We start from the raw sequence: 13,998 nt of genomic DNA on the forward strand, positions 1-13,998 counted from the left end.
GCCTGCATCACATGTTGTTTCTACAGCCCACCATTCTCTGAGGGGCCCTCTGGGGCACACATCTCATTCCTCTGTTCTTGGGGAACTCAGAAGTCAGGCCATCCTGGCCTATGTGCATGTGAGCTTGGGCAAAGGAGCTCACTGAGCAGAATGCAGAGGACCCCCCTCCTGGGATTGGACTGTTGGGGTATTTTTTATGCTTCTGGGTACACATGTGTGATGATGTGCATGCATATATGTGTATGTGCACGTGAATGTCAGAGGACAACCTCAGGGGCATCCTTGTGAACATCATTCACCTGTCCTCTCTCTATATATGCTCTCATTATATACTTATTTTGTATATTTACTCATTATATATATGTATGCTCTCATTATATATATATATATATTCTCTCTCCATGCACACAGTGTCAAGAGGCTGGAGCTCACCAGTTAGGTTAGACTACCTGGCCCGTGAGCCCCAGAGATCCTCCTTGTGTGGTCACAGGCACTAGCCACACCTACCTGCAGTATTGGTGATCTGACACTCCTTGCTCTGCCTCTCCAGTGCGGGCATCACAGGCGCCCACCACCACAGCGGGTGCTGGGGTTGAACTCAGGTCCTCACGCTGGCCCGGGCAGTACTTCGCGGAGGCATGCCCTGCCCTGTGTGGAGGCTGCTTGGGCGAGAGCTTCCTTATGAAGCATGGTGCCTTTGAGCACATGCAGTGAGTGCTTCCTTGTTTCTGGGCTGGGCTCCAAGGGCAGTGCTGGAGGTGTCCCGGCCAGCCCGAGCCCACCATGGTCCTTCTCAGACACTCCTTCTTTGTGCTAGAAAGTGCTCTCTGTCCTTGGGGAGTTTGGGCCCTACAACCACCCTGGAGGCAGGAAGCGGACGGTAGGTAGGTAGCATTGTTGCTCGTCTGCACTTAAATGCAGCAAATATTTGTGCTGGAGGTACTTTAGGGGACAAAGATGAGCAAAAGGGGGGAGCTCTGAGGAAAGACAAAACCAACCAGCAATGGGGGTACTGGATTGGATCGCATGGAGGATGGTCCGAAGCTGACCGAGCCTGAGGGGGTGAGCAGGGTGGAAGCTGAGGGTCTCCGGAGTCTTGAGAACAAACAGGATGGCTGGAGGCGAACTCAGTAGGCCAGTAAAAGGCCAGGAAGGCAGCGGGAGAGGACGTGGGCTTGGGAAGTAGGCTGGGAAGTCGGTGGGCATGGTTACTCTGGGTGACCTTTGACAAGATCGTTCTGACTGGGATAAGGGACATGGACAATGGATGGGAAGTGGGGGAGTGAGAGCAGGAAGACCATGCAGAGGAAACGCGCCTTAGAACTCAGGCACCACAAGATGGTGGTTTGTTTGGCTCAGGACTGCAGCAGAGGGCAGATACACTGTGCTCAGGCCGTGGCTTTTTTTTTTTTTCTTCTTCAAGGTAGGGTCTCACTCTAGCTCAGGCTGGTGTGGAATTCACTATGTAGTCTCAGGGTGGCCTTGACCTTGTAGCAATCCTTCTAACCCTGCCTCACGAGTGCTAGGATTAAAGGTGCACACCACCATGCCCAGCTGTTCATGGCTTCAAATATATATATAAATATATATATAAATATAAATATTATTTATTTATTTGAAAAAGAGAACAGCAATAGGCAGGTAGAGAGAGAATGGGCAGATCAGGACCTCTAACCACTGCAAACTAACTCCAGATGCATGCACCTCCTTGTGCATCTGGTTTACATGGGTCCTGGGGAGTTGAACCTGGGTCCTTTGGTTTTGCAAGCAAGCGCCTTAACCACTAAGCCATCTCTCCAGCCCTGTTCATGGCTTCTTAAAAAGATAAGTTTCTACTTTTCTGAATTGGTTAATACAGTCACATGTTTCAAGCCTAAAAAGATGCACATCAACCCAGCATGGTGGCGCACACCTTTAATCCCAGCACTTGGGAGGCAGAAGTAGGAGGATTGCTGTGAGTTTGAGGCTACCCTGAGACTACATGATGAATTTCAGGTAGGCCTGGGCTACAGTGAGACCCTACCTTGAAAAAAACAAAAAAAAAATTAAAAAATACACATTGAACATTCTCACTCAGACCCTATCCCCATGAAGCCTATAGTCTCCTGATTGGCTGGTTTCCTGTGTTATTTTCCAAAAACCATGAGCTCAGGATTTCTTGTTTGTTTGTTCTGTGAGGTAGGGTTTCACTCTAGCTCAGGCTGACCTGGATGGAATTCACCATGTAGTCCCAGGCTCACCTTGAACTCACAGTGATCCTCCTGCCTCAGCCTCCTAAGTGCTGGGATTAAAGGTGTGCATACCATGCCTGGCAAGCTCAGGATTTTTGCCTGAAGGGATCAGATATGCTGGTGTCTGGCTATTGGGTGTTAGGAGGCACCCCAAACTTTCTGCCTGGACTTCAGGGTGAATGGATGCCACTGCCTGCTTGTGGCCTCCATTCCTTAGTTCAGGTCACTGGCCAAGGCAGGAGGGTTCCTCCAGATGTTCTCTGTAGCCTCAGCAGCAGGACTGTGGGGGCAGGTCACTCAGGGAATGGAGCCTCAATCCCAAGTGAGATCTTTAATGATTAACCCACTTCACCTGAAGTGATTTACTCTCCAAACCTGTGGCCAAAATGGCCCCTTTATGAGTCAAGTACCTTGCGTTTGGCCCATGGTTCCAGGATTACTTGACAGGCTGCTGGAAGCCACTCTTGGGCAAAGACACCCCCCTCCCCGCCCCAGGAATGCCTACTGCCCATTGTCTTGGGAGAGAAGAAAATGCAGAGGTATGAAGACAGATTAAGGGGACCCAGTAGGTCACTGGAGCAGCAGGGGAATGAGGATTCAATGCCCAGTGCAGCCCTAGGGCAGTTTTTGGTATCTATCATCTTAGATTTTTTAAAAAATATTTTATTTTCCTTTATTTATTTGAGAGAGAATGGGTGTGCCAGGGTCTCTAGCCACTGCAAACAAACTCCAGATGCATGCGCCACCTTGTGCATTTGGTTTATGTGTGTCCTGGGGAGTCGAACCGTGGTTCTTTGGCTTTGCAGGCAAGTGCCTTAAACACTAAGCCATTTCTCCAGCCCCTGTCCTCTTAGTTTCTGTCTGCTTTCTTAGGTAACTAGAGTCTCACCCAACTGAATCATTTCCCAGAGTTTTAAAGCTCCTAAGGGCTCCCAAGAGACTTTGTTCCAAGCCTCTCAACTGCCCAGTGGAGGCTAAAGAGATTCTCCTGTACTTCTCTGAAGGAGCAAGAGGAAGGGTCTGGCCATTTTTTAAAATATATTTTTATATATTTATTACAGGGAGAGTGAGAGAAGGGAAACACAGGGGTCTCTAGCCACTGCAAACCAACTCCAGATGCATGCGCCACCATGTGCTTATGCGGGTTCTGGGGAATCAAACCCCGGTCCTGAGGTATCACCGGCAAGTGCCTTAACCGCTAAGCCATCTCTCCGGCCTGGGTCCGGCCTTTGCTCTCTGGCTGCAGGGCAGTTCAAATCCTGCTGGAGCTTGTGGCAGAGCCTCCCTTCTTCCTGCCTGGTTTGGTTAACCTCCGGTATGTGGCAGGCTGTTTGTTGAGTGGCAGGTACCCTGAGGCCTGGGCAAAGGGAACTGTCTGCCAGGCACTGAGCCCAGACTTCAGTTGCAGGCCTAAACCAGGCCAGCTCCGGCCACCTGGACCTTCACAGTGACAGCTCAATGAATCCATGAATGAATGGGAGGACGGGGTGGCCCTCAAGAGAATGGCATTCTCCCAACGTCCGTATCACGTCAGAGATGGCCTCTTCCCAGGTATCCTGGCAGGCAGGGCTGGCTTGGCCCAGTGGGCAGTGCTGGAGGCCGCAGGGGCAAGGGGCCAGCCAGCCTCACCACATGGCTGTCGGAGCGGAGCTGCCTGAGCCCAGCCAAGTCGCCCGGAGCAGCAGGTCTTGAGTTAGGCAAGCGGTGGCGCGGCGCGGGGGGATGGTGGACTCCAGGGAAGGCAGGAAAGGAAAAGAAGCCCATCTAGGGCCCTGCGGGGGCTGTGGGGGGAGATGAAGGTTCCCAGATGTCCCCACAGGCCCCACCGAGGCTTAGGAGCTCGGGCTGCCAAGAGGCCCCAGGAAACGGGCTGACTTCAGGCTTTTTCCCTCTCATCAGACCAGGTTCCAGAGAGGGGCAGATCTGAACCCTTCCCCGACCAGAAAACAGGTGAATGGGGGCGCGGGGGAAAGAAGAGGGGGGACCGGCTAGCTAGCAGGCCTTTGGTGCTTCGATGACGACGCAAGGTTTAAGGTCACATGTTCAGTACAGCAAAATACTGCCTTTTTAGTGGCTTGTCATTTCAGCTTGAGTCTTTCTGTAATCTGAGTCCGTGACACCTTTCCAGGCTCCACCCGTGTTGTCCCCTTATACGCGGCACCTCTGAGGTCGGTGGGGCCCCCGGGCAATGCAGTGGTGTGGTACCTGCCCTTCTGTCACTGTGCGTCCCCCTGTCAACTTTGGCAGATAATGTATTACTCTCCTGTAACCTCCCCTGGGACTTGGGAAAACTATGGTGTGCACTGTGCTAATGACAGCAAAATATTGAATGAACACAGCTGTCCCTTAGTGTCCCAGGGGCTTCATTCCAGGACTTGTTGCACATATGGAAATCGGAGGCTGCCCAAGCCCCTTGTATAAAATGCATAGTATTACCATATGATCGCCATTCTCCTATAGCTTACTTATAAGAAAATGACAAAGGCTTAGCCGGGCGTGGTGTAGCACACCTTTAACCCCAGCATTTGGCAGGCAGAGGTAGGAGGATTGTGGCGAGTTCAAGGCCACCCTGAGACTACATAATGAACTCCAGGTCAGCCTGGGCTAGCCCAAGACCCTACCCCCCCAAAAAAATAAAATAAAATAAATAAAATGACAGAGCTTAGCATAGACACAATTTTTTTTGAATATTTTGAGTCAATACTGGCTGAATCTGTGGGGCCAAAAGATATGAAGTGTGGACTGAATTTGCTGTGAGACCCTGCTATTTCATATATATTTACTCACTTGCTAGTTTCTTTCTTTTTATTTTATTATTATTATTATTATTATTATTATTATTATTATTTTGGTTTTTCAAGGTAGGGTCTCACTCTAGCCCCAGCTGACCTGGAATTCACTATGGAGTCTCAGGGTGGCCTCGAACTCATGGTGATCCTTCTGCTTCTGCCTCCCAAGTGCTGGGATTAAAGGTGTGTGCCCCCACACCTGGCTCTCTCTCTCTCTTTTGTAAATAATATTTTATTTATTTGAGAGTGACAGGAAGAGGCAAATAGAGAGAAAGAGAGAATGGGACTCTGGCCACTGCAAACAAATTCCAGACGCATGCGCCCCTTGTACATCTATCTGGCTTATGTGGGGTCCTGGGGAATCAAACCAGGGTCCTTAGGCTTTGCAGGCAAATTCCTTAACTGCCAAGCCAACCCCTCACTTGCTACTTTCAACACAACATAAGATAGGCACTACTACACTTTCCAGATGAGGAAACAGCCACAAAGAGGCAAACTCACCATGCCAACTCTCCTTGAGCTATATCGCGGGGTGGGGTGAGGGGGGGAAGGAAGTGGTCTCAAGCTGTTATTCCTTCTGGGCTTTCAGGTGTGAGGTCTAAGGTGTGAGGCCTAAGACTGACCTCTTCCTTTTGTTCTGTGAACCACTTTCCTAAAGCAGCGCAAAAAGGGTTACCAGGTCTCCTAGGCTGGTGTAGGACCCAGGGGGATGGTGTGTAGAAGCAGGGTGAGGCTCAGTTGATTTATTAAATTTTTATTTAGTTAGTTTGGTTTTTTGAGGTAAGATCTCGCTTCAGCCCAGGTTGACCTGGAATTCACTATGGAGTCTCAGGGTGGCCTTGAACACATGGCAATCCTCCTACCTCTGCCTCCTGAGTGCTGGGATTAAAGGCATGTGCCACCATGCCCGGCTTAAATTTATGTTTTAGTTATTTATTTACAAGGAGAGAGAGGAGAGGAGGGGAGGAAGAGGAGGGGAGAGGAAAGGAGGAGAGGGGAGGGGAGAGGAGAAGAGAGAAGAGGAGAGGAGACAGAAAGGCACGCCAGGGTCTCCAGCTGCAAAGGAACTCCAGATAGCATGCGCCACTTTGTGCATCTGGTTTTACACTGGTATTGGGGAATTGAGCCCAGGTGGTTAGGCTTTGCAAGCAAGTGCTTTAAACATTTAGCCATCTCTTCAGCCCATATTATCTTATAGTGCACTCTCTTCCTTGGAGCTGGTGGTAAGACCTGCCATGTTGGTGTGGGTGTGGGGGGGTTCTCTCACCTCATCTGCAGCCTGGGTTGTGGCATTTGGGAGCTCCCTGCCACCTAACACATGGATGCTCAACTCCCTGACCTGGTCTTGTGCCCACCACAGCAACCCTGCCTGATCACTTACCTCCTCAACACTCCACATCTGTTTGCATTCCCTGCCTGCCCATCCTTCACTACCATCTGGTATGCTATTCTGTCCTTGGGAGGAGTCTTTGCTGCACCCTTTGACCCCCACAACCCTGACTAGAACTGGTGAAAGATATCCCCCACCCCCAACTCAGGCACTGGAGTACAGGGTTCAAGAGTATGGCCTTATTCAACACACTAATTTGTAACTCCTAAACAGGCACTTTGGTCAGCTTCCGTGCAGTTCATTTTCCTCCCAGATCACATGAGCTTAATCGTATGGGCCTCAGAGGCTGATTGTGAGGGTTTCAGATAAGTGCCAGTGCTCATTTGTCCCCAGGCCGGCTCACAGGAAGTGCTCTGTGAGGAGCCCCACAGTCTCCTGTTACCTTGATGTGGTTTTCCCTGGGCATGTCTGTCCCTTTGATGAAGTAAGCTTGGACTCCGTGGGGGCAGGCGTCATTTGTGCCTGTATCCTAACCTGGCACATACTTAGCTGATGGTGATAAAGTGCACTGTGTTTGTCTAAAGATCCAGAGGCTTGGACTGCGTGTGCCACTGAGGGGCAAAGCCCTAACTTCAACCCCAGTGTTGAAACAAATCATCCAGGTGCCTCAGCCACTAGTAAATTCTGGCAAATCATTCCAATGTAGGGGAAAGGACATCCTTTTCAGATCTACCTTTTTTTATTGCTTTAAATATTTGAGAAAGAGAGAGAAGATATATGCACACCAGAGCCTCCAACCACTGCAAATGAACTCCAGATGCATGTGCCACTTTGTGCATCTGGCTTTATTTGGGTATGGGGGAATCAAACCCAGGTCATAAGGCATTGCAAACAAGTGCCTTTAACCATGGAGTCATCGTTCCAGTCCTTATTTTTCTTTTTTAATTAGGCACTTTAAAATTTTATTTATTTTTAGCCAGGTGTGGTGGCGCACGCCTTTAATCCCAGCATTCTGGAGGCAAAGATAGGTGGACCACTGTGAGTTTGAGGCCACCCTGAGACTACACAGTGAATTCTGGGTCAGCCTGGGCTACAATAAGACCCTACATTGAAAAACCAAATACATACATACATACATACATACATACATACATACATATATATATATATACATACACACACACACATACATACATATATATTATTTTAGATAGAGAAAGAGGTAAGAGGCAGATAGAGAATGGGCAGGTCAGGGACTCTAGCCACTGCAAATGAACTGCAGATGTGTGCGCCACCTTGTGCATCTGGCTTTATGTAGGTACTGGGGAATCAAACTTAAGCTTGGCAGGCAAGCACCTTACCCTCTGAGTCATCTCTTCAGCCCCTTATTTTTGTTTTCTTCAAGACAGGCTCTCATTCTAGGTTGATGTAGAACTCGCTCTATGCCCTCAACTAGCCCAAAACTTACAGTGATCTTTCTCCCTCAAGCTTCCAAATGCTGGGAGTAAAGGCATATACCACCATGCTCAATTTCTGTTTTGTTTTCATTTAGGGTCTCATTCTATCCTAGGCTTTTCTGGAACTCACTCTGTGGTGCCTGTTTGCTCTGAACTCACAGCAATCCTTCTACCTCAGCCTCCCAGGTGATGGGATTAAAGGCATGCACCACCACGTTCAGCTCAGCTTCTATTTGTAAACTTAAAAAACAAAACCAAAACAAAAAAACAATACTTCTGTTTTGTTTTGAGGTAGGGTCTCACTCTAGCTCAGGCTGACCTGGAATTCACTATGTAGTCTCAGGGTGGCCTTGAACTCACGGTGATCCTCCTACCTCTGCCTCCCGAGTGCTGGGATTAAAGGCGTGCGCCACCACACCCAACCAAAACACCTTTTTATTGACAACCTCCATACATATACAAAATAATACACAATATGCCTCATCATAATCCTCGTCCGTTACCCTCCTTTCTCAATCCTCCCCTCCACTGAATGCCTTCTTTCCAACTAGCCCCTCTTCCATCTTGATGTCGTTATCATATCTCCCTCATATCATGCAGGTGTTAGGTAGCATCAGCCACCGGAAGGTCGGAAGGTCATCAACACAACAGCCACTTCGTGTCTGGAAGACAGCAACCCAAAGCACTCATCTCCTTCCTTTGGCTCTTACGTTCTTTCTGCCACTTCTTCCACAATGGTCCCCGAACCTTGGAGGGCTCCATAGAGCTACTTGGTTGAGTTTTATACCTTTGGATCGACGAGACTTGGGCCTTTTGGCATCAGATAGTGAAAAGCACCACACAGCAGATCTGTGGGCTGCTCCCCTGATGATAACTTCTTGGTGTGATCTCTCTCCTGACCTCAACCAGGAAAGCAATCCTAATTGTAAGGGTAAACTCCTGAAATTATTTTTCTGTAGAAAGAGGGTTTTCACAAATTATTTTTCTGATGAAAACCCTTGATAGTCCCAGGGGAGGTACCTCAAACACTATCACATTTTTTTTTAATTTTTTATTCAATTTTTATTTATTCATTTGAGAGAGACAGAGAGAGAAAGAGGCAGATAGAGAGAGAGAGAATGAATAGGCACTCCAGGGCCTCCAGCTACTGCAAACGAACTCCCGATGCGTGCGCCCCCTTGTGCATCTGGCTAATGTGGGTCCTGGGGAACCGAGCCTTGAACTGGGGTCCTTAGGCTTCACAGGCAAGCGCTTCACCCCACTGTCACATCTTATTACACACTGGAGCTGGAGGAATGTTCACACACCCACTTGGTATTCCATCCAGCTCTGGGTTAAGCTTTTTCTTTCTTTTTTGTTTTTTGAGGTAGGGATTCACTCTAATCCAGGCTGACCTGGAATTCACTATGCAGTCTCAGGGTGGCCTTGAACTCATGGTGCTCCTCCTACCTCTGGCTCCCAAGTGCTGGGATTAAAGGCATGTACCACCATGTCTAGTTTAAACTTTTTTTTTTTTTTAATTTGTGTGTAGGCACAAGCATGCCAGAGTCTCTTACCTAGGCTTCATTTGCCGCTCCACACTAATGCCAGATGTGTGCACCACTTTGTGTCTGGCTTTATATAGGTGCTGGGGCATTGAACTTAGGTCATTAGGCTTTGCAAGCATGTGCCTTTAACTACTGAGCCATCTCCCCAGCCTCTGTTTATTTATTTTTTGTTGTTGTTGTTGTTTTCGAGGTAGGGTCTCACTGTAGCCGAGGCTGACCTAGAATTCACTATGTAGTCTCAGTGTGGCCTTGAAGAACTCATGGTGATCCTCCTACCTCTGCCTCCCAAGTGCTGGGATTACAGGCATGCGCCACCACGCCAGGCCCCAGCCTCTGCTTTTGAAACAAGGTCTGCGATGTCTAGGCTGGCCATGGGCTCCTAGTCTTGGGTCTGGAGGTAGCTCAGTGGTAGAGCCCTAGCCTAACGTGAACAGGGCACTAAATTCCATCTCCACATCAAAAGCGACCCTTTCACCTCAGCCTCTGCGTTGCTGTAACTCTGTGCTTATGCAACCACACGCAGCATTTGCACTGTCGTTATTATTATGTACAGTGCTGGGGCTCCAACCCAGGACCTGGCGCACGTTAGACAAGAACTCTACCACCGCACTACATCTCCAGTGTTACACAACTTTTCATTTATTTATTTATTTTGGTTGAGGCTGGGTCTCATGTAGCCCAGGCTAACCTCAATAACCCCGAACTCCTGATTCTGCCTCCATTTCCCAAGATCTGGGCTTACAGATGTACTTTGCTATGCCTGGTTTACACAACTTGTTTTTAAACATGCATTGTCCCTTCTTCCATAGTTCTCAGTAGTTGGCTCCTGGGTAAATCTTCACTCAACCTCCCAATTCAGTTTAAGAATAAAGGCCCGTTTTCTCATGGAACTGAGGGCTCCATGTTCGAGTGAAAGGATTTAACACTCCAGGCATTTATTTAGATTGTGGATCTGTTCTCGACTTCCAAGGCTTGGGTAGGCTCTCAAACAAATAAAGATGCCGTTCATTTTTATCTTTAATCTTGGATCTTGGCTGCCTGGCTGAGCCCATTTATTACTAGGAGTTCTGTCACTTTGTTTAAACGGAACACGTCAGAGGAAAGGGACAAGATTTTAGGGTAGTTCGATCTAGTCTTCCTAAAACGACATTGTCACCATCATTCAACTCAAGGCTCCATCTTCCAGGGGCCGCTCCTGAAGCAGGGTCTTAAAAGGCAAGAGGAGAAAGTACATTTCTATTTTCTCTTCTTTAAATTTTTATTTAAATGATAGGTTCGCTATGGCATTTTCATTCATATATGTCATTCGTTCTTTTCTTTAGCCACTCCTCTCTCTGCTTTCTGTGTATATGGGCACACGCACTCATATTCCTGTGGGGACACGTGTGTGTGCGTGTGTGTGTGTGTGTGTATGCATGTGGAGGTCAGAGGTTGACATGTGTCTTCCTCAGTTGCTCTCTGTGGTGGTTTGATTCAGGTGTGCCCCATAAACTTAATGTTCTGAATGCTAGGTTCCCAGCTGATGGATATTTCGGAATTAATGCCTCCTGGAGGGAGTGTATTGTTGGGGACAGGCTTATGGGTATTATAGCCAGTGTCCCCTTGCCAGTGTTTGGCACACTCTCCTGTTGCTGTTGTCCACCTGATGTTGGCCAGGGGGTGTTATCCACCCTCTGCTCATGCCATCGTTTTCCCCTGCCATCGTGAGCTTCCCCTCGAGCCTGTAAGCCAAAATAAATCCTTTTTCCCATGAGCTGCTCTTGGTTGGGTGACTTCTACCAGCAACGAGAACCTGGCTGCAACACCCTCCTTTTGATTTACCGAGGTGCGGTCTCTCACTTGAGCCCAGAGCTCACCCGTCCAGCTAGTCAGTTTGTCCTGGGGCCACTCCTGTGTTTGCCTCCCGAGTGTTGGGATTACAGGTGTTGGCATCTACCTGGGTGCTGGGGGTCTGAACTCTCGTGCTTGTACATCAAGTGCTTTACCCGCACAGAACCATCTCCTCCGGCTCCCCCCTTTTCTTTTTGAGACATGTAGCTCGGGTTGGCCTTGAACCTATGTACATGAGGATGGCCTTGAACTTCCGTCTTCAAGTGCTGGGACTATAGGTGTGTGCCACCAGGCCCAGTTTTATGAAGTACCTTGGATTGAACCCAGGGCTTTGTGCACGCTACACCCCTCACCCTTGTGTGTCTTCCACCTTTCTCTCTCCCTCCTCCATCTGAACCTTTTTCCTGCCCCTTCTTCACTTTTCGAGAAAGTTTATGGAGTTGCCCAGTTATGAGAACATCATCACAAATGCCCCTGATGACACTGTCATTGCCCAGAAGTCCCCACCAACCCGTTTGCTGTTCGTCCCTGTTTCTTCATCTACCAGAGGCCACATATCTGCGTTCTGTCTGGTTTGCCTTTTCTAGAAATTTCATACAAAGCTATGATTTATGTAGGTTTTTGTGTCTGGCTTCTTTTGCTTAGCATATATGTTTGCCTGTGTTGGACCATTCCCTCTTTTATTATTCTTGACCAATTTTTCTCTCTGCCACCTCTCTCTTTAGGTTTTTTTTTTTTTTTTTTTGGTATTTCAGGGTAGGGTTTCATTCTAGCTCAGGCTGACCTGGAATTCACTATGTAGTCTGAGGGTGGCCTTGAATTCATGGCGATTGTCCCACCTCCACCTCTGAGTGCGCCACCACGCCCAGCTTTCTGTTTAGGTTTTGGTACAGGGGCTTGCTCTGCAGCCTAGGTTGGCCTTTATGCCTCAGTGCTGAGGTTACAGGAGAATAGTACCCTCTCTCTCTCTCACACTTTCTTGCTGACCTTTTATCACTTTAAGTCCTGACAGTCCATTGGGCCCTAAGATGCAATGAGAGAAAAACATGGAGACGGCATACCCAGCAGATCTGCAGTGGGGCTTAGCCTGCCCCAGCCCTCGGGGGTCTGGGATGTGTCACGCTCGGTGGGGGTGGTGGGCGGCAAGCAAGAGTTGGAGGTGATGTGGGACAGGAGGTGAGCCGCAGCTTTTGCCCAGGGAGAAGAATCGGCACCGACAACGGTGGGAGAATAAAGTCAGTTTACTGAACGCGTGGTGGCTCCATTCCACTCAGGGTGGACTGAGGCCGGAGCGATGCCCTCAGCAGTGGGAACTCAGGCTGCTGGATGACCAGGGCTGCCAGGTCCGCTGGCTCTGCTGGGCTGAGGGGCAACAGCAGAGCAGCCCAGCAAGGGAGGGCTCAGCGGTTCCAAGGCTGTTTTGCCTGGGCTGGCTGGGACTCGGTTGACCCGTTGTGACTGCCCCAAGGATGCTCAAACCAGACCCCAAAAGAGAGCCGCACAGATGCAAATGGTGACCGTGAACACACTGGCTTCAGTTTCAGTAAAGCGGGGCGGGGGCGGGGGAGGGGGCGGGCGGGCGGGAGGGAGGGCGGTGGGTGGAGACGTCTCTGAGCACTCCGCGGCCAGCTCCCTTGCTAGACCACCCGGCTTGGGTGAACGCCGCTTCCGTTGCTGTCTCCCGACTCCGAACCTGGAAAGCAAGACAACCTCTCAGGCTGTAGGGCCACATGCCCGGGGGCATGTGCCCTGCGCTCCGACCCCTGCCCCCCCCCAGCCCTACACCTGGGACTGAGCAATCTCCTGACTGCCTCTGGGGTTCCCACTGGACAGGACAGCTGGGCAGCACGCCACTCTGTGCGTGTTATCTTTGTTGTCTCCACACTCTAATGGCAAAAGGTTTGCAGCCTGAATAGCTGGCAAAGCCTTTTCCTCCTCTCAGAATTATGCCAGCAAGTGACCCTTCCTGTGTGCTGTTGTGGGGTGCGGGGGGCATTTGATAGCAGGGCCAAGATGGGAATGGGGAGAGGGCTTTCCTTTTTCTTGGGGAGACCTAATTCTCTGGTCCAGTCTTTGGCCCCAGGGCCCCTCCTGCCTGTTTTGGCACCTGCCCTCACCTGTATGCACACCAGCAGGTGATAGCTTTCCCACCCCAGCCTTGGTCTTGGCTATGGTGATGGTCATTTGTGCCAGCTGCTAAGCAGCTGTCGGAGGGGCCTGGTCACAGAGCCGTGTGACAATCGGCTCACATATCTGAGGGTTCTCCCCAGTACCTCAGTAGTGCTGGTGGGGCTTCGGTTCAGGGAAGGGTGCCCAGTAAGCAGGCTGACATGGGCACCACAAAGCCACAAGGTATCTGGCTCCTTCTGTGCCACCTTATGTGCACTGATTTTCTTCCCTTCCTTGCTGACTTGAACTGAGCTGGGGTGGCAGGTCACAGTTGTGACTCAGTGCTGGCAGGCCATATTAATAAAATGCTGCCAACCAGGTGAGTCATGCCAGGCTGTGGGGGCCGAAGAAGAGTGTGGCCCAGGGGGAGGGCTGGCTGCTTCTGGTTATGCCTGTAGCTGTCTTTGGCTGTTGTCTTGATAATGGTTCTGGTATGAAGCCAGGAAAAAGGCTGGGACCGACCAAGTGGCCAGACCTGTCCCTAGGGGCTCTCTTCTGCCTGGGCTCTGCCCGGCGGTATCTGAAGAGCTTACAGCGCTGTGGGCAGGTGGGAAGGGCCTGGGCCTGTGTTTCCAGGGGAAACCGGATGTACCTACAATGAGACCAAAAATGATGGGCTGGGTCCTGGAGCCGGCCCAGTTCCCT

At 49.9% G+C, this 13,998-nt stretch overlaps 1 protein-coding gene across 1 annotated transcript in view; it reads right to left on the reverse strand.

Annotated features, from left to right (window-relative positions):
• Positions 1-12,821: 12,821 nt before the first annotated feature.
• Marchf10 (membrane associated ring-CH-type finger 10) overlaps positions 12,822-13,998 on the reverse strand; it is a 123,559-nt gene continuing 122,382 nt past the window's right edge. The window contains exon 11 of the mRNA XM_045159072.1: positions 12,822-12,877. Coding sequence (XP_045015007.1) covers positions 12,822-12,877 — 56 coding nt within the window. The remainder of the gene's footprint in view (positions 12,878-13,998) is intronic.

Source organism: Jaculus jaculus, chromosome 9 (assembly GCF_020740685.1).
Source record: "Jaculus jaculus isolate mJacJac1 chromosome 9, mJacJac1.mat.Y.cur, whole genome shotgun sequence".
NCBI lineage: Eukaryota > Metazoa > Chordata > Mammalia > Rodentia > Dipodidae > Jaculus > Jaculus jaculus.